At 40.3% G+C, this 19,707-nt stretch overlaps 1 protein-coding gene across 3 annotated transcripts in view; it reads right to left on the bottom strand.

Annotated features, from left to right (window-relative positions):
- Nucleotides 1-755: 755 nt before the first annotated feature.
- The window catches only part of PDE8A (phosphodiesterase 8A), a 139,811-nt gene continuing 120,859 nt past the window's right edge, over nt 756-19,707 (bottom strand). For 2 of the 3 annotated variants that reach the window (XM_050903002.1, XM_050903000.1), the window contains exons 13-23: nt 19,509-19,579; nt 18,698-18,862; nt 16,057-16,105; nt 15,662-15,797; nt 12,749-12,947; nt 9,723-9,940; nt 8,728-8,860; nt 4,012-4,176; nt 2,981-3,110; nt 2,097-2,216; nt 756-2,014 (exon numbers count right to left, since the gene is read on the bottom strand). In XM_050903002.1, coding sequence (XP_050758959.1) covers nt 2,110-2,216; nt 2,981-3,110; nt 4,012-4,176; nt 8,728-8,860; nt 9,723-9,940; nt 12,749-12,947; nt 15,662-15,797; nt 16,057-16,105; nt 18,698-18,862; nt 19,509-19,579 — 1,373 coding nt within the window. In that variant the 3' untranslated portion in view covers nt 756-2,014; nt 2,097-2,109. Of the gene's footprint in view, nt 2,015-2,096; nt 2,217-2,980; nt 3,111-4,011; nt 4,177-8,492; nt 8,502-8,727; nt 8,861-9,722; nt 9,941-12,748; nt 12,948-15,661; nt 15,798-16,056; nt 16,106-18,697; nt 18,863-19,508; nt 19,580-19,707 lie in introns of all 3 variants that reach the window. The other variant, XM_050903001.1, reaches the window with a different exon arrangement.

Here is a 19,707-nt window from a genome sequence, read left to right as displayed (position 1 = left end):
GGATCTGAGCCCCACTGGCTTACGCAATATACACGCATTGGTGAACTACAGGAAATTACGAAAGGGAATGCCCTGCCCTGACAGCATATAACCCAAATTCTATGTGGGAAGGGAGAGCACACAAGCAGGGTAAGGGAGCACTGGCAGAAAGGCATGATGCAAACATGAAGAGTAGTGAGCTACAAATGGTGGTGGCCCATGAGTCTCATCGGCTTGGAGATGAAGGAGAAACATAGAAACAGGTAACACCTGGAGAGCTTACCTGTTCCTTTCTTACCTGCTTTAAGGCTCCTACTGCTGCAGTCCCTGAACTGCTCCATCATCCGCCTCTCCTCTGCTTGTGCTTCTTCAGGAATGGTTCAAAATGTCTCTAACGTCAATTGCCTCTGCGCTGACAATAGTCAGCAATTCTTTCAGTGCTTTTGGAGTGCCTTTCTGCCGACCGGGAAGGCTGACAGGATAGTCTTCTAGTCCTTCAGTGGAATATGGCGTGGCACTGCTTTTAGCTGCAAAGAGACTTGTCCAAGGGCACAGAAGGGTTTGATGGGCTTGCCAAGGGCAGCCCACAAACACAGGGGCTTGACAGCCATATACCACCTTTCGTCACCCTTATGCCAGTCCAACTCCCTCAACTCTTCCCTTCCCCGGACAGGAAGTACCTTAGTTATTTTTAAAAGAATTTCATGTATCTGTTAGTCTGCAAACTACAAAGTAAATATAAGTTTCAAATGAAATGGCTAGGACTTTGACACTTCTTAAAATATACATTTTATTATTTTCTGGTGTTTGCTATGAAGGTTTCATTCAAATTGTGAAGGTACACAGCCTTTACAAACTTCTTGAGTTAAAGGTTTTTGTTGGTGGTTTTATGTTCTGTTTCTTTCATGGCAGAGGAAAATACACAGGCTATAAAATGTTGAAATTCATTAGATGTTTTGTATTATCCTTCATATATGCTGTGGAATGCTTTGTAGAAATACTATATAAAATAAGGCAGACTTTGACAGGGAATTCAGTCATAAAATTTCATGAGAGAAAACAAAAAGTTCCAAGATATTATTATTTTTGTAGCCAAGGGAAGATCAGGTGGTCGTCACTGGTTTGTGGGAGAACTACTGCAGTTCTGGTGCTCAGACAGTATACATTTCTTGTTTATTCTACTATTCTCAAGTGAGACCTTTTCAATAAAACGTATTTTAATTAACATAAATCAGACAATATTTAAACATACACATCTATCCTTACAGTGCAATAAAAATGTATCATTGTATAGTATTTTGTATTTGCATTATGAAAATAAAAGGTCTGTACATCAATTAAATGTATATTAATGAGTATGAATCATGTAAATTTGTAATGCATCTAAAGTTGGCTTTGGCTTTTAAGTATTTATAAATTCATAGAAAATATTGAACATCTAACAAAATAAATAAAACGTATCATTTTAATCATAGATGCTAACGATCAACCTCAAAAATTCTTGTGTTATTTTTTACATTTGCTACTAAATTTCTTAGAGAACTCACTTTCAGTAGTGCTCAGAAGTGAATGATTGCACCTTCTGTGATGTGAAAAAATAGAGTACATCTATTTTTCATAGATCAAAAATTCCTTCTTACAGAGTTGCATTTTAAATGTCTGATTGTTCTACGTAACTGTCTTAAGTGCTTATAAAAAGCATGTAGCTTTCTCATAAAAGCTGTGAGTCTCTATTAATAGATATTTCTTTTTCACTTGCAGGATTGAGGATTAAGCAAAATCTTCTAGTGAATGTCCTTTTTATGAGGATTCTTCAAGGTCTTCCAGCTTCACATACTGGTATGAAGATATTGCAAAAATATGTTCACTAATAAACCCTCCTCAGTACACGTACTGCAGCAATCCAGTGTAATTCCACTTGGTAGGCTTAGTTCATTAGAGTCCACACATGGTAGTTTGTGGAAGTCAACTGCTGACCTCATGTTCTCTTGAATGTGAAAGTTCCCCAAGCGCATGGGCTAGCCTTACTGTAATACTGAAGAGACCAAAACAAATCTCAAATCACATGAATAAAAGCGAGCTTGAATAAATATGCATCTGGTTAGTAAATTACACACCATGGTCTAATTGCTATTCTGGTGGTGGTCGAAGGCTCCGCAGCTTCCTTTCATCTAGTCCTTTCCAGTATTTAAAGTTATTATCCAGATGCTGCATCAAATTTGGCAGGTCTGCAAATGCTAGGGAAGAAAGGGCAGAGTGTATTTAGTTTGCAGAATTGAAACAGTCACATGATTCTGTCTGCTTAAATATCACTTGAAATGTCTGGGCAACTGTGTTAAGTAGGAAAGCTTAAATCTGTCATACTGATACTTGAAATGGTTTTGGCTGTATAGCTCTCATCACTCATGTATCACTCAGGCCACTGAGAACAGTTCTGTATGTCTGCTTAATACTGGTATTGCAAGTCCCAGCAAAGGGACCCAGTTTTCCAGGAGGAACATATCTAATTATGCTTGTAATTATTCGACTTCATCAAATCTCAGTCACATGTCATGATCCGGCATTCAGGAGAGTCACATTTCTGACCACTTTTACCATGGAGGCAGCACTTGGAAGGAAACAGCTGCTCCCCCAAGCAGTTTCCACACTGTAGAAATTTGTCTTGAAGAATAACTGGAATTAACATGGACAAAATGACTGTGCCCAAAGTGCTATCAAGGAGAATATGTTCTCTTCTCCATTTACAGAGAAGCAAGTTTAAAACGAAGGAAGTTAAACGTTGCCTGAATCTAATATATTAAAGAGAAGCCACGAGAATGGCTTGTAGCAGTATCAAAATATTTCTAAGCAATAATGAAGTTATTAAGCTTACTTGAACTGCAGAAATCTTCCCTTTTCTCCCTCTTTCTTTAGGAGCCATAAGAAAGCAATTTAGTATCACAGTAGTTTCAAATGTTCACAAAATAGTTATCGTCAGGAAATATAGCAGAGTTTTGCTTACCATCCCAGGCATCAAACATATCAGTAATGAAGTAATCAATGAATGATATTTGGGATTTGGGGATGCTGCAAGTATTTCTGTCAAAAACTGGCATCACAACAGGTAAACCTTGCCTCTTTTCTTCATCAGTCTGCAAAAAACATTCTTGTGATTATTCATCTAAGATACATTCTGTTAATGTGCTTCTTTTAGCAGCAGATTGTTTGGCACTGACTAGAGCATGCAACTGCTAAGTAAACAGAGGAACTTGAATAAATCTGAAGAAGCAGCAATTTAATCTTAAGCACCTAGTCGCCTACGTTTCAGCGAAACAGCAGACGAATAGTGCCTTCCAGTGTTTCCCACAAAGTGATACATTTACCTTCTGCATCTACACACAAAACTGATCCTAAGTAACTTCACACGTTACTGATTAAGTTATGACTGCTTCAGAGCTAAAAGATGCTCGACCATTTTCAATCTCTGATGGAAGTGGCAATCTGCACAACTCAGAGATGGCAAAATATCTTTTTTATCCTCTTTTTTCCCCCCTTGAGGTACCAAGTCCCAATTGCAGTATTTGGTCTATCTGTAATAATGACTCTGCCCTCTCCTTTTCCCCATCTTCCCAAAACCTTTCTTCAGCACAGCGTGCTAAGGTCTTACAGCATGCTAACACTAGGACCTGATGATCCTATTCTTGAGGCATAGCCAGCACATGGGTACACAGAAGGCACCTTTCCTCTGCCTCTTGTGATAGGAATGCATTTGCAGGCAAAACTCAAAAAGCCCAGCTCCAAACTGAACAACTTGAAAGCTTAAATTTTTCAAAAACTGCACTGTAGAAGTTGTCAACTTTCGTCTGTCTGAAGGCATCTAGTCTTGTATCGGCACGTGTAATATCCCATCATTTAAAATAAAAAAGTTGTTACTTTTCACATTACATAATGCAGCCTTAGATGTTCTGGGACACTGGTAGTATATGCACCCTTCTCTTCCCTTTTAAAGAGATGCTCACCTGGAATTTCAGCAGCCCATTTTAGCTGCCTTACCTGTGCAAAGTATTCCTCAGAGATGCGTCCGGCCCACTCTATACACTGTTCTATGGGTCTGCATGGATTGGAAATGTCAGCACACTTTATCAACATGCGTTTGATAAGGATACGGTTTTCAGGAGATGTGAGAACAGTTTTGATTGACTCTCCATCGCCATTATTCTGTAACATTTAAGAATTAAAAACAATCCATTAGCAAGGTCTCTGTGCACTTACTCAAAAGCTTTGTGCCTTGGGAATGCTTTCAGCAGATCCTACAGGGATCAGTCCTGCTACTGGCTACAATATTTGATGTCCAACCAAATTTATAGGGGGATTATGAACGTTAGCCACAGCTCTGAACTAGCACTGAACTCCAGTTTCTGGACTCAGTCACTGTCTTTGTGGCAGATCTCTTGGGCATCTTTGGGCAAGTCATCTAATCCCTCTATGCCTTATCTGCCTCCTTAAAAGTGTGGAGAGGATCCATTCATCACTACACACATAGTGATAAGCACTGTGTAGGCAGAAAAATATAATTCTCTGCTGAAATCCAAGGATTAATGGACTTGCACATTAAGAGCGGAATAGCTGGTTTAAAAAAAGAGGACTGACCCGAGATGCACGGTCATCCTCTGCACGCAAACCTCATCAGCGTGAGCATCAATCATTCTGACAGCACTGCTACTATTAGGAGAGTCAGATCCCACATTGCCTCCCAGGCATGCTCCTCATTCCCTTCCACTGGACCCATGTTAGCCCATCAGTCTCTGACCTGACTGGGAATTTTGCTTTCCGTGAGTTTTTCAGTATTAAAGCAATATATTAGAAACATGCTTCCGAACAGCCTCATCTTTCCTCTGCAAGTCTAGGAAAGTTTTCAGCCCACACACAGCTTATATTTGGTTCCCAGGCTGCACATACAAGCACGTCAATGGTACTCTATATTTGGTGCCAGTATACAGCTAATATGAGTAAAGGCTCCGATGATCCAGATTGGAAGCTATCTTCTGTGGAGCTCTGATGAAATAAGTTTCCAAAGGACAGAGAATCAGGATTAAAATATCTTTAAAAATTACCTATAAGTACAACATTATTACTTGACTCTTTAGGGATGGGTAGATACAGAAATTTACAACACCATCTACTCAGAATAGAAACTCTTTGAAGCAAGGAGTATACTAGACTTCTCTGGCACCTAACAAGGTCTTGGTCTATAGTCAGAGCAGTGAAGAAGTAACAGTAACAATAATGATGATAATAATAATAATGTGCCACCAGTTCCTGCAGTATTTTGTATGAAGAGGGAGATACAAAGCAGCAGAAACATTCTGACCTTTTATAAGGACATACTTTTCAGAAGAAAGCTCTTGTGGGGAAGAAAGTTCTTCTTAAAGGAAGAAACTAACAATAATAAAAAAATTGTTATTTGGTAGTATACTGGCTCAGAAACACCAGCTCCACAGTTCTCACCAAAATGAGACTCCCAAACCAATTCTTTTCCCTCATTTTTAGATATGTGGAAGGGAAGATACAGAGGAAACAAAGTGAGATGCATATATCTCCAAATGCATGGCAAAATTACGTTAGAGCCAAAATAAAGTGATGGAAGCTCCAGAAACACAAGCATGGAAATTAAGCACAGAAAATTATTAAAGATCCTTCAGTTAAGGATAGTAGAGAATATCCTAGTAGGTAAACCACCAAGAATCAAGAGAGGATGTTCGCTTCTGTGATCTGTTCAAACCGAGGGCACGATTCTACTTGCTGGATGCGGATGTCTTGGGAATAAAATGTGCTAACTGTGCTTAGTCTCAGCATCCTGCTCAGAGTGCAGAGGTGTCTCTGCATGTCAGATGTTGGCTTCCTGTCATAGGCTTAGGTGACATCATGAAGGGAAATGGGAGGATAAAGGATGCTGGAGCTGGAAAGGATTTTTTTCAGTTTATGAAACAAAAGAAGAAAGGAAACAAACAGAGCAGCTTCTCAGCATGGCTCTTTGAACAACTATGTATAAAAATAATAAATAAAAAAAATACGTGGAACTGTCCCATTTGGAACACACGGTTGGCAGCTCAGGCTGCAAACACTACACTGAGTCACCGCCATGACTGGAAACCAGGCCAGGAAACACACGCTGCCGCTGCAACCAGATATACAACCAGACTTGAAAGAGGATCTGCCAGTGTTGTTCTGCTAGTAACAAGCACAGCAAATGATTTGGTTTACCCACTCACACATTACTGGCCTTCTAATAGGAACCTGCTGAACTGAGAAACTCCCAACCAAAAGAAGGGAAATATTTTACTTCTTGTTTTCAATAAAAATTATATAGCCTTTGTCTTTCTTCCCATCCTTGGGCAGAATTTGCTGTGAATCGCAAATGCCTTGTGGGGCAGATTATTTCCCTGCAGCTCCTAGGGCTCAAGGGCAGAATTAAACTTTTGTTTGATTTCTGTATGTCACTGTATTTGTTTTTACTGTCTGGCTGTATGGGTCCAAGCCCCGTTCTTCAGCAGCAACAGCTATTCAGCTCTCCATAACAGGCAAGAAGAGGAGTTTGGCTATTTGGATGGATGCTGCTGCTCAAAAAACTGCTGCATCCCCGTTCCTGGGGCTGGGACGAGGGGCTCTGCGCACCAAGCCAGGCCAGTACAGAACCCTCCAGCAGGACCAGATGCCCTAGAGAGTTATGCACTCCACAAGGTCAGCTGGTGTGGTGCACTACACCCAGCAGCAGCAGCAGCTCCCTTGTTCTCCATGTCTCTTCCCCTCCTATGCTGAATGCTGCTATGCTCACCCAGAGAGGCTGTCCAACTGAGGACTTAACAGCCTTTCTCCTCGTTTAGTCAGTAAAACCAGTATCCTACTGGGACTTTGGCTTCACATTCACATAGTTCTCATTAGCATCGCTGGGTGCCAAGAACAAAGCTAATTCTAGCATATACTCCTGTGGACAAAGGTACTCACCTCCAATTAAGCTCCAGTCTGCTTCTGATGGGTAAAGGAACAAGACCTGTTCCTCTCCCACCTTCAGATAATAAAAAGACTGCCCTCCCCCATTACACACAGCAGTCATAAATGTGGCTTTCTAAAAAACATGGTAAGAAAACACAGAAAACCATTACAGCTCCTACAGGACGTTGCCACCAATGCAAACTTTATTATAACCATTTCTGAAAATCTTCTCTTTGCAAAAAAACATTCCAACAAAATTATACGCTGCTCTTACTGGCAACAAAACTGCTGCTTGAAGCTGTTACTGAAACTGGTGTGGTTTTTCAGAATGAGTTCTTAACAGGCAATTTCATTGTGTCCATGGGGTTCCAGATGGCTATTGATTATGTCTATATGATACTGTATTGGGTTTGTGTGGCGGGATTTTGGTAGCAGGGAGGGGCTACAGGGGTGGCTCCTGTGAGAAGCTGCTAGAAGCTTCCCTGGCTCCAAGTCGTACCCGCCGCTGGCCAAGGCCAAGCCAATCAGTGACAGTGGTAGCCCCTCTGTGATAACATATTTAAGAAGGGAAAAAAAAAAAACCTGCTGGAAAACCTGCAGCGGAGAGAGGAGTGGGATGTGAGAGAAAGAACTCTGCAGACACCGAGGTCAGTGAAGAAGGAGGGGGAGGAGGTGCGCCAGGGCAGAGATTCCCCTGCAGCCCGTGGTGAGACAGCAGGCTGTCCCCTTGCAGCCCATGGAGGTTAACGGCGGAGCAGAGGTTCCCCTGCAGCCCGTGGAGGACCCCGCGCAGGAGCAGGTGGCTGGGCCCGAAGAAGGCCATGACTCCATGGGAAGCCTGCGCTGGAGCAGTCCGTTCCTGAAGGACTGCACCTTGTGGCAGGGACCCACGCTGGAGCAGTTTGTGAAGAACTGCAGCCCATGGGAAGGACTCACGTTGGAGAAGTTTGTGGAGAACTGTCTCCCGTGGGAGGGACCCCACACTGGAGCAGGGGAAGAGCGTGAGGAGTCCTCCCCCTGAGGAGGAAGGAGCAGCAGAGACAACGTGTGATGAACTGACCCAAACCCCCATTCCCCGTTCCCCTGCGCCGCTGCGGGGAGGAGGTAGAGGAAATTGGGAGTGAAGTTGAGCCCGGGAAGAAGGGAGGAGTGGGGGGAAGGTGTTTTTTAAGATTTGGTTTGATTTCTCATTATCCTACTCTGATTTGATTGGTAACAAATTAAATTGATTTTTTTAAGAAAGTAGACGGAAAACCCATGAATGCTGCCAGGCAGCGCTGAAGGCTGAGGGCCCTCATTTCCAGAGAATGCGCCATATGGCAGTCAATATACCTGCCCTTATGTTGCACCACCAGTGGTTCCCATTGTGAGGGAGTAATCCAGCTTCTGTTCTGAGGCAAATCTTGGCTCCTTTGCAGAAATGGCCAACAACAATGCCAAGTCTTGCCACTAGCACTCTCTCCATGGGAGTGACTGGGTTCATCAAAATGGCATTTTTAACAGGAAAATATACAGCCCAAGGTTCTGGTCCCAAGTGCAACATCACAGCACTGCAATATTAATAGGATCCAAGTGAGTCCCACTCACCCTCAAAATGTGTGACGACCACGTTTAGCAGAAGGGCATTCAAACCCAGAGGTGAAAGACACATTTCTAGTCTCTCTTTTCTCCACGCTTCTGATGAACTTTCTCAGAATACCATGTGGGGATTTCCTACTGCCAAGGGTTCCCAGTCCCTGCCTAGTCATTTTAAGGAGGACTTGCAGTGTCGCTTACCCCATTTTCTTCTAGCGCTGCCAAGGGTTTATTAATGCTGTTGACAAACTTGTTGACATGCTCAAAGTGCTTTGTCATTTCTGTTGCTAAGACCATGTCAATAATGGCTTGGCGAAGTGTTCGATACTCATTCCTGTTTAAAGAAGGAAACAATTAAGAATGCTGGCTGGTTCACAAAGGGCTGCTTGCTAAAACAAGTCTAACAAAAATGCTACAGACCACTTCTGTTGAAGAGAGGTGCTGGGGGAAGAAAGAACAGTAATAAAGGCTTGGGCAGCTGCAGCTATGCTGGATGAAGTACCCTTTGATGTGCAGAGACATATGTGCTAGAGGCATGACTGGATCTCTAGGAGAAACAGCGCAAGAGCTGGGCAGAAGCAGAGGCACCAACTACTCAGGAGGGCTGCCAGGACATGCCACACCGGCATGTTCCCAAGGCTTTTAGCACAGACACTCAGCAGTGGCTCATGCTCCAGCCAAGTTTTCAGCAATACTTTTCTGCTGTATCTTGAGAGAGCCAAGGCAATGGTCACATCCTCACCCTAAATGCCTTTCTAGGGCTGGAAGAACAACAGGTCCTTCACTATTGTTCCCATTGCAACAAGGCATTTAATTTTTGACTGATGCGCTGTGACTCTTTCTATCCTTGTTCTATCCAACAAACATCTACCCACTCAGCCATAGCTTGTCCTCTACGTCCAATGATACAAAATGATTCTTCTAGACTTGCCAACATTAGGATTTACACTAAGTTCCTTAGATAGGGTCCGCCTTTTTATCCACAGGAGGAAGTGAAACCATGTGATTACTCCTAAGTCTGTGCAGGACAGGCAAAAGCACTCTACTGTTTTAGAAGCAAACTTCCACAAGGGCTACGGACAGTTATCCACAAGGCACTGACCTCCTCTAGGATGCTTGTTTGCATTATCTTATGTTACACAGAAGAAAGTGAGAGATGTTAGTGGGTGGACAAGGACCCTGGGTTTTAAGCTTACCTCTCCATGTTTTTAAATATATTGCATTTGTCATCCCGGGTGGTGAGCTGGAAAGCCAGGGCAGCATGATGGCTCTCCAGCACTGCAGTGTCATTGTAGAGAATTGCTAGCTCACTGCCAGCATTGCACAGGAAAGAATTTGTTCTTCCTGGGTGATCCACATCATGGACTGTGGCAGCAATGAGTGCGGCAACCTCATCAATCGGATCCAAAGTTTGCTGAAAATAGAAGGATGCTTAGTTTTCCTGGCAGACTCATTAGAAACCCTACTCTGTCCATAAGATTAAGCCAAGTTGCTGAGGAATAAAAGCCAGAACTCTGCAGATCAGTAAGGGTCAGATGTTCTAGACAGAGCAATGGAAAATTCATTATAAGCTTCATTGAACACTGCATGGCTTTTTTGCCCATTTTCTGCCTCTTGAATTTTGCCTTAGCCACACCTTTGACAAAGCACATCAAATTAAAGAAATGCAAAGTAATAAATTAGTTTGTGTTTTCTAACAACATAGAAACTACCTTCACTTGGAGTTAGGGTATTTGGCTTGGAAAAAAAGACCAATACTGCTAAAAATTATTCTATTTCCACCAGACCCCTTCATTTCTTTTGGAAACTTAATGTGTCCTAATCACATTCCACTTACGTGCTGGCTAGGTTTACAATTTGTAAGGAATGTTTCCCATATATCCAGTTCTATAATAACAGTGTCCTGGGGCTACAGCTTATATGAATTCTGTGAAGAATACTTGATGGTTTACATCGATGGAAAAATTACACGACACACTGTTCTATACTTTCTGTATCAGATTCTCTTAGCGTGCTGCACTCCATGCTTTATGTCTACTTACATTGGTCATTGCTTTATGCCTAATTATATCTAGCCTATAATGAAATACAAAACTATTTGACTTTTAAGGTTTTATACTTAAGTTTTAATACTGTATTAATAGCATAAAGGAGAAAAAGAACGAAGCATCTCAGAAATATATTGTATACCTTTGGAAACTAGCCTTTATGCTGTGTTTATGCTGGCTTTTTGTGAAGGATCACAGATACAAAACAATTACATTAAAAATTTTAATAAAATGAAAGAGACATAAAAACAGAAATGTTCCCAGTTGAATCTGGGAGCAGGGCAGATAATTTCCATTCCAATTAGCTTGAATTTAAGGTCCAAATTCTCTACTGGCTTTGCCAGTACCATTCAGAATGGTTAGACTTGGTAGGTGAAAAGACAATCCCTACCCTACTTTACACCTCCTGAAATTAATGCAGTGACTTAACTTTGATGGAGCTAGGATATTATTCATTGAGGACTGTCAAGAGGGTCTTGTGGAGAACAAGAAAAGGCAAAGAATTATTTCTTCTCTATGTTCATAGTTAGCATTGTCTGAAATACTATCTGCCGTGTGTTAGCTGCTTCTTTCTTTCAGCTGCTGCTCGTGGGATTCTATTTTTGTGGTATGAAGTTAGGAGAGAGAGAGATTTTTAGAACAGGCTTTCCTCAGAGGGACACACTGACCAGTGCTCAGTCTGGCTGAGAAGGACCTGTGCAGATGGGAAGCGGCCAGAAACTGGACAATACTTGACCTGTAGGACCACAGCAGTGTATCTGACGCTTATTTCCTGAGTCTGACATAACAAACTTCGTAGGGATTTACAGCACCTTTACCCCTAACTTCAGGCCAAAGATTCTAACTTTGTTATCTTAACTCCTATGGCACAGAAGTGGAAATGATTCTGAGAACACTGCTTCAATTTGGGAGCCAGAAAATTTTCCCAGACAAGAACTGAGTTCAATTGACTGAAAAAAATCTTCTCAGTGTGAATTTGAGTGGCAGAATCTGGCCTTCTGTATTTAGGTTGAGTTGAACTCTGGACAACACAAAAGCAGCTGTGCTGTAACTCTGAAAAGATAAAGAGAGAATTTTGAACTTTGATTCTGCTCTTTCTGCTGCTGCAACATTTTTTTCTCTTCCTATGCCTACAGAGGAATGGAAATAACATTCTGGAAAAGGAGGCGGCAGTCATGCTTCTGTGGCATTGGAATGAGTCCAGATCTTGTCTGTTTTTCATAGATATTCTTGGGAAGACCAGCTAAACCTCTGGCAAATCAGGGGCTGAAAATATCCAGTGAAGTTCTATTCCCACTTGGCATATAGTATTTGTAAGTCAGGCTCTGGAGAGCACACTAATGAGCTGCAGCTCCAGGTAAAGGGACTTACTACAGTTTTAATGAGCTGTCAGAAGCTTGTTTACAGTCACAAATGCCTCAGCCAGGTGCCCATCACTAACACTATCCTTAGGCAGGCCAATTCAGGGCAGGAATTTCTATCCAAAAATGCAACTCAGAAATATGTTCTGCCGCTCCACTGCGTACACATGCAAGCACCGTTTTAATTCCCCTTCTCCAGTCTGCCCTCTGGGCATGTGAGAACAAAGGTTGCTCTGATTTATTCTGGTTGTCAGTGGCTCTAATACGCCAGTGGCTGTTATGGTACAAGGAACTTCGACAAGTAATCTTTTTCAATACTCTCCTCCAATGCAGTCTCTTTAAGCCTCAGGCCATCTCGTCCAGTGGGTGATATAGCTTTGGAAGCACTAAACCTATTTTATGGCCTATATTGTCCTGGGAGTCTTCTGCAAAATGACCATCACAAGGTGTAAGAGATGGTGATTTATTACATTAAATCTGTATTTGGCATGCACTGTCACAAAAATAATTGTGTCATTAGCTCACCTATCTGAGAAAGTTTAACTATACGAAGAAGTTTTGTTTTAAAAGGAGGTTTTCTTATTCTCCCATCAAGAATAGCTCAATGCCCGTAATATTAGTATCCATCATTCCACATATACTATAAGAGAGATCCTAGAACTCATGTAAAGCAGCCCAGTTCTTTGACCTCAGAGTTACCAAAATGGTTGGCACCAGGTAGACATTTGGCTCTTGGCATCTGTTTTTGCGAGATCTTCCTTTGAACACACCTGTACTTCCCACCTACACTGTTTCTTATAAATGTGGACTCACCTTTACTCTTTCTTTAGACAAGAAATAAGCAGTGGCATGTAGTACGTCTGCTGAATGAGTAGAATTATGGTAGGAGTTGGAGGAATGGTAGTTAGCTTCAATAACTTGTAACCACGACCTCAGAGTTGATTCTGAACAGTTTAGGAATTCACAGATTCCAAAGCGAGCAAATATTTTGAGACCCAGATAAACCAGAGGCCTGTGGAGAAAAATAAACATAGAGTTTTAAAACAAATAAGGTTGAAAGACTATTACATAGCATAAATAGTATGAATCTATACAGCATTTTTAAGCAATGACATGTCAGATTAGGTATAAGGACTTGTTACAGAATTACAATCCAGACCTGTAGAAATGTTGTGCCTACCCATCACATGCACACTCTCAGAATCATGCCAGTTCCTGACACTTCCAGGAATATTAAAAAGGCTCTATATTGCTGCTGTACTACATGTAGCAGTATTTTGGGGTTTGGGGAGTCTATGTTGGGTAAATGTAGACTGCAGTCAAAAATGAGATAAATTAGCAAGTATTAAACTCTGTGCCTGAGAGGAGGGAGGTAATCTTGCTGCTGCCACAGATTCCTAAACTATCTTGTTTACAGTTAGATTAAGTATATCTATACTATACAATGATGCAATCACTATTCTTTCTGCGCTGCAGATCTGCTCCATTTCTTTTACACCCACCCTTGCAGGCTTCTATTGCTCATTGACTTTGCATGCAATAGAGGATGAGAGATGGAGGTATTCTGGAAGCAAATGACCAGGCCAGAGTATGCCATTTCTAGAAGATTATAAGGGCCAGATCAACCTTCAGGCTAACCCAGTCAGAGAACTGTCTCCAAAAATAGCCAACATCACTGTATTCCAGTACTCTTGCTTCTCCCAGGCCAAACTGCACAATTTAAACTCAGATGACTAGCAGGTGAATGAAGATCAGAACAGCAGTACAGAATATTTCTAATCTGAAAGCTGTGAAAGTGCAGTATGTTTAATAGAGGAAATAAAAAAAAAAATCAAGTTTTAGTCCACTAGCCTTTTTTTGAACCCAGTTAATATCTGTTTTCTTGTCCAATACATATTTTGCTTAAGAAGAACAGGTATAGTGGTAAATATTTTCAAATGTGGATTCTTAAAAATAGATCTTAAACCCTTATTTTGGCATCTCACTTTGCTGCTTGATTCCAGATGCATCAAGCACTCTGATTTTTAGCTGCACTTGACAGGTGAGGTGAGGTCATTTAGAGTTGCTGAGGTCATTTAGGGTTGGATGTACATCTTTTGGCAAAAACACTCCACAACACTGTGTCATACACTAGGATCATAATATATTAAAGTTAAATCCCCCTTAATCCCCCCCCATGTAGCACTGTCAGACAAAGGTCTCTCCAGGTTTCTGTGTCAGTGAACTGTAATGCACTAAAGCTTAGATTTAATGAATTATCTTGGCTTTACTACCATATGTCTGCTTGGACTTGAAGACAATACTAATAACATATTCATAGTTGTGATTCATTGAAGATCACTTTAATTCTCTTAATAAATGAATTGCCTTTATTTAAACACAGCAGGAAGCAATCATATATATTGATCACATATAATACCTTTAACGAGAGGACAGGCAACAAAGTACCTCCTTTGTTCCTCTGTGGTCTCTCCAAATCAATAACAGAGAAACCTATCTGGTGATCTCATGCATGTTGGCTGGGAAAATTAATTCTTAAGTTACTGCAATGTGCGTATTAAATGTTGTAAATCACATAGACTGACTACATTTTGACTTTTTTTTTTAATTACTGCATGTATAGCACTTCATTAGAAATGGAAATGTAGCAAAGCAAAAAAAAAACCCTAAAGTAACTGGATGCAAATTTCTTCACTTACAATAAAATCACTTTAAAGAAGAATAAAAAACCTCATTTTTTTCCACTTTTTTTGGCTCACAAAACCATGGTCTAAAAATGAAGTGCATATATGTTAACTAAATGCCTGATATCTTTCTTAAACATTGTTTTTTAATACCTTTCAAAGCTCTTACGGATCTGGGATTTTGACAAGGGTTTAAGATAGTAAATTCATTGCAGGATCTAGCCTCCAAATTAGTGTCTCATAGAAGCTTTAAGCTAAGACAAAGCATAATACATGAAACTAGACCCAAAGGAGAACTTTTGATAGGCATCAGAAAATAAAAACAAGGATTTAAAGAGAAAGATCAATTTCCAGTCTTAGTGGGAGCATTTGCTACTAATGAAGTACAGCCTATCAAAACTGCTGATCTGCTCTGAAAACTTCTGTGATGCAAACTGGTATGCCCTACTTTTTATCAGTAAATATTCTTCAGTTAAACTTATACATAAAATATAGCCTGCCAAGATTTTAGAATAAAGACCTTCCTCTAATCCCAGAGTAAGGCAATGGGAATTCTGCTGAGAAGCTGTATTTGAACTGTTTAGGAATAAAAATTACCCAATTACATGGAGAGAAAATAAAACATGATCTGTATCAACTGATCAAATTAAGACCAGCATGTTGACTCTGTGTGTAGTTGGCCATAATTTGAACTTGAATCTCCTCAAGACAACAATTTGATTTGTAGAACTTTTCTATTACTGAGAACAGAAAAGGAAGGCTTTTAAAATTATGTTGTTTTGTTATTATACCATATCAAAGATATATAGTCTTCACTTACATCCACTGGGAATCTGCAGGAAATAGTGTATGATGAAACAAGATATTTAATGGGTTCATACACAACTAGAAATGACAATGAGAAAATTTCAAACATTTGACTTTGAAAATAAAAGTAATTCCATTTTAAAAGCACATGTAGAGAAATTAAAGAGCTGATTACAGGATGACATTTAAGTCAGTTTTCAGCAACTTCAATTTATGAGCTCTTGAACTTACTGACCTTTTATGGGTGGCAGCCTCAAGTTCAAAGATATCAAAATCCCAGTGTTCTTCATTTTCCATTGCCTGTGTTATCTGTGGGGGTATGTCATTGAGGGAGATTGGAGAGATCAAACTGCCAGCGACCTGATGAGTTTCTGTTGAGGAATATGTTTGCAGATCACTATTAATAACCCTGAGATACACTTTTACTCAATGTACTTGTTTTCTTTTCTGTAGTAATGCCTGGCAACACTCGTTTCTATAAAGCCCAGTAATGCTGCAGACCAATGCTTATAAATAAAAATAAAACAAAACAAAACAATGCTTATTAAAAAGAACATCTGATCACATTTCCCATTTCTTAGATTTCTTAACATGTTTTAATATCTCAGTAACCACCAAATTAAAACTTACGTTTTGCTGACAATATGTATTCGTTCCCTGATAATCTTCGTAAACCATCCTGTTCAATAAAAGTTGAGAGTTAAATGCAGGGTATTGTACAAAAGGTCTGTAAGATGATGACACCAAATAGTAGCACAGTGACTTTAGAGAAGCCTGACTGCAACCTGTCACAGTCATCAAAGCTGCCTCTCCCTATTTGTGTGTACTGTTAAGATTTGCCCGTTTTACATATAGTTCATAATGGATGAGAAAGTGCAAGATATGGGATACAATATGAACTCAGATAGGTAAAAACTCAGATTTCTCAGGTGCAGATAGAGGTCTGGAATTACAGCCTCACATCCACCTTTGTGTGGACAACACACACACACGTTCTGGATGTGTGCCACAAACCAGACACGGTGTGTCCACATACTTCCCATCAACAAAGGTGGGTGGTGGGAGGGAATGGATGGAGACATGCTTCTGCTCTCCTCCCCCTGGTATTGGCAGATCAGGTCACCTCAGCAGCATAAGAATCTCATGATTTGTTGCTGGGGTTGCAGAGCAACAAATTACTCTGAGGCTTCCCTTCTATCAAAGAAGAACGTATGCTTGTTTATTCTCCAATTCAGTGCCTCCTAGGCTTAATTCTGGCATGATGCCTAGATGTGCAAACTGAGACGAAGGATTAAAACTAACAGAATGATATATTTAATATTTACTTTTCAGGTCATAATTCTAAATGCTGTGGGCCAAATCCTGCTTGCTCTTTTGATGTATACAGCTGTTAGTTAATGCACGTTAATGTTTAGCCCATGATGTAAAAAACAGTTATTAAAAAAAAAAAAATCTTTCTGAATGCACCTTACTAACAATGTTATGCACCCAAAGTACAGCAGAAGTAAATGTGGATGCTATATCTGAACATGCAATATCTGCACTTAAAAGAATTGTATCTCATCTTTATTTTCACATTTGTAAGTAAATTAGTCTGGAGTTTTGTGATTTAAAAGGAAAGGGAGTACTACTATAACTGGCTCAGTGACTCTTCAATAGCACTGCTATGACACAAATATTTAGGACACCAGATGCTGTCTATCATTTAGAATCAAAGATTAGTTTTTTAAGAGTTGAAATAGCAGGTGTAATTGTATCTGGCAAATCCATCTTTGAACTCCAAATGCCCTTCCCATCATGAATTCTGCTTGAGAGTTCAAATCCAATAACCTACTACTTGTTCCCCTACTCAGAAATAACTTCTGAGCATGAAATGGAATAATATGATTCTGTTTTCAACAGACTCTTTGCTGGAAAAATGTTTCTCCCAGATAATTTTAAAACTCATACTATACCATATATCCTCATGCTCTGAAATTGATTTTCTCAGCTTTTCTATTGCTCCACAAAATAGCCTTTGTTTTATTTTTAGTAAGGATTTTGTATTTTGCAATATTGTTACCTACATGTTCTGGGACCATGGACTGAATACAGTCAGAATACAAACGTATGTAAGAATCAACAATCCACAAAAAGGAGAAAACAGTTGAGTTTATGGACTGCGTGTATTCAGCAGGAGAAAAGATTCACTTTGAGACTCCAATGATTATATGTATCGATATTCTTCCTATATTTTTATAGTTAAGATAACAATATATTTTGTCTACTGAGTTAGTAAATTCAACCCTATATGAACCATTCAGGTCTTCTCCTGGAATTCTTGAAATCTCTTGTATGTTTCTCCTGATTAGATATTTGCTGTGGTATTTTAAAAGGCAAAAATATACGTAAACTGTTTCAAGATTCTGATAGATACTGCAAAGGCATCTTGATAGTTACAGCATGAAATAATAGCCCAGAGACATCTCTGACAAGCTCACGTTGTGAGCCTTTTATATGCAATCTACAGACTAATGGGAACACATATCCTTAAGGCACAGGTAACATTCATCCAAGTTCATCTAGCTATTATCAGGAGGGTCAGACTCCAGGCTCTGAAGGTTTGGGTTCAATTCTTGCTTTGCTACGCGCCCTTTGTTCAGCTTTGGTACAACACTTCTTTTTCCAATGCCCCCGTTGCTCTTTTCATAATATAACAACATCATACATGCCTTCTTCAGTCTTTTTCTTGTCTTTTTTATTTAAATTATGAGTTCTGTGGAGCATGGCTGTGTTTTAATACGTGAACATTCATGTTTCTAGCTCAAAGCACTCTGATCTATGAGTCTCTATGGGTACAAATATAATCCAAGAAATAGCAACAGAAATATATATTTTGCATTCTTTTGAAAGCACTTACTTTCTATACACTGAAAAGCCCCCAAAACATGCCATTCTAATCCTCATTAATAAATACAAGTGTCTAGCTATCTTTCTTTCTTCCTCTCCCATCTATACCTTTCTAAAATGAATTACATTGAAAAAAGAATTGGTTTACCTTTCCATTTCTAGCAAAACTAATGCTTCCAAGGGACTGGTCAATTTTCTTCCTATTTTCAGAGCTACATTATTAATGTAGAGGGGAAAAAAATCCACACAAAGAGGTGTGCAGTTTTTCCTGAGAATTTGGCATTGTAGAGGCAAAGCACATGCCAGATGATAAAGATGGAGAACTGGGAAAATCAGGCAGTGGAACATTAATCAATAGCTGTTTGTGGCAGTATGTACTTACTGTCATTAACCCTCCAACGAGGTCACTTGTATGTGGATCCTCATCTTTTGTCCCCAGTTGTGGAGAGTACAACTCAGTGGTTCTTAAAATCTCCAAAACCCGGTCTAAAGCTTCTGCAACTGGCATGGGACTGCTTTCTTGTGCAGCATTGATGATGTTTATTACCTAGTTTAGCATTAGACATGTTTTGAATTTAGAAGTGATTTAAGAAAGAACAGAGACACTCAAAGGTTACTACGGAAAACTCATAGCAAATAAACAAGAGCTACAACTTTAATCCACGTGTGGGAGAATCAAAATGAAAGGGATGTTAATAAAACACTGATATTTGCTACTGATTCTGGGAACAAGATCATGGTCTTAAAGACAGCAGTCTTATTAATGATTTTCCTGTTCAAGGCACAGCCCCAAAATGTCTCTGAATGGATTTAATATAACCTCCTCCCATTTGCCTCTCTCAATTATTAAAGAGCTGATTTTTGCCAAATCCTTGAATGGTTTCAGAAAGCAGTTTACAATGCATAAGTAAGAAGGAGGAACTCTAGTCCCTCCTTCACATAGGCAGAAGTCCTTAAAAAGGGTCATGCGATGGCTGACCACATGCAGGGCACTCTACTAAGCAGGCTTGGGACAACTTTGTTCAGAGCACCTGGCTGTTTGGAGCTCCACCAGTAGGCAGGTGAAACAGGGAAAGAAGTCGCATCAGAGGCCAGCACTGCTTTGCTCCTCAGTCTGGATGCCGTACTGGCGCCTCGTGCCCCAGTATTCCAGTACAGCACAACTGACAACAGCTAGTGACAGTACACATTACCTTGGTGATGGGTGCTTCGATAGTCATGGAATGTATCCTGGCCATAGAAGAGTGCCGCCTTTGTGAGCTGCCTGTGTGGAAAACAAAGCAGAATTTGTATCCTGATTTCAGCGACAAGGCACGACAGGAGGATTCAGCCAAGAAATCTTGATTCATTTTCTGAACTGCCTACCCTGCTGTGCCCTTCAGAGGCAATCTA

The sequence above is a fragment of the Gymnogyps californianus genome, chromosome 11 (assembly GCF_018139145.2).
Source record: "Gymnogyps californianus isolate 813 chromosome 11, ASM1813914v2, whole genome shotgun sequence".
Classification (NCBI taxonomy): Eukaryota; Metazoa; Chordata; class Aves; order Accipitriformes; family Cathartidae; genus Gymnogyps; species Gymnogyps californianus.
Note: the sequence above shows the minus strand (reverse complement) of the source record. Positions and strands in the feature narration are given on the sequence as shown.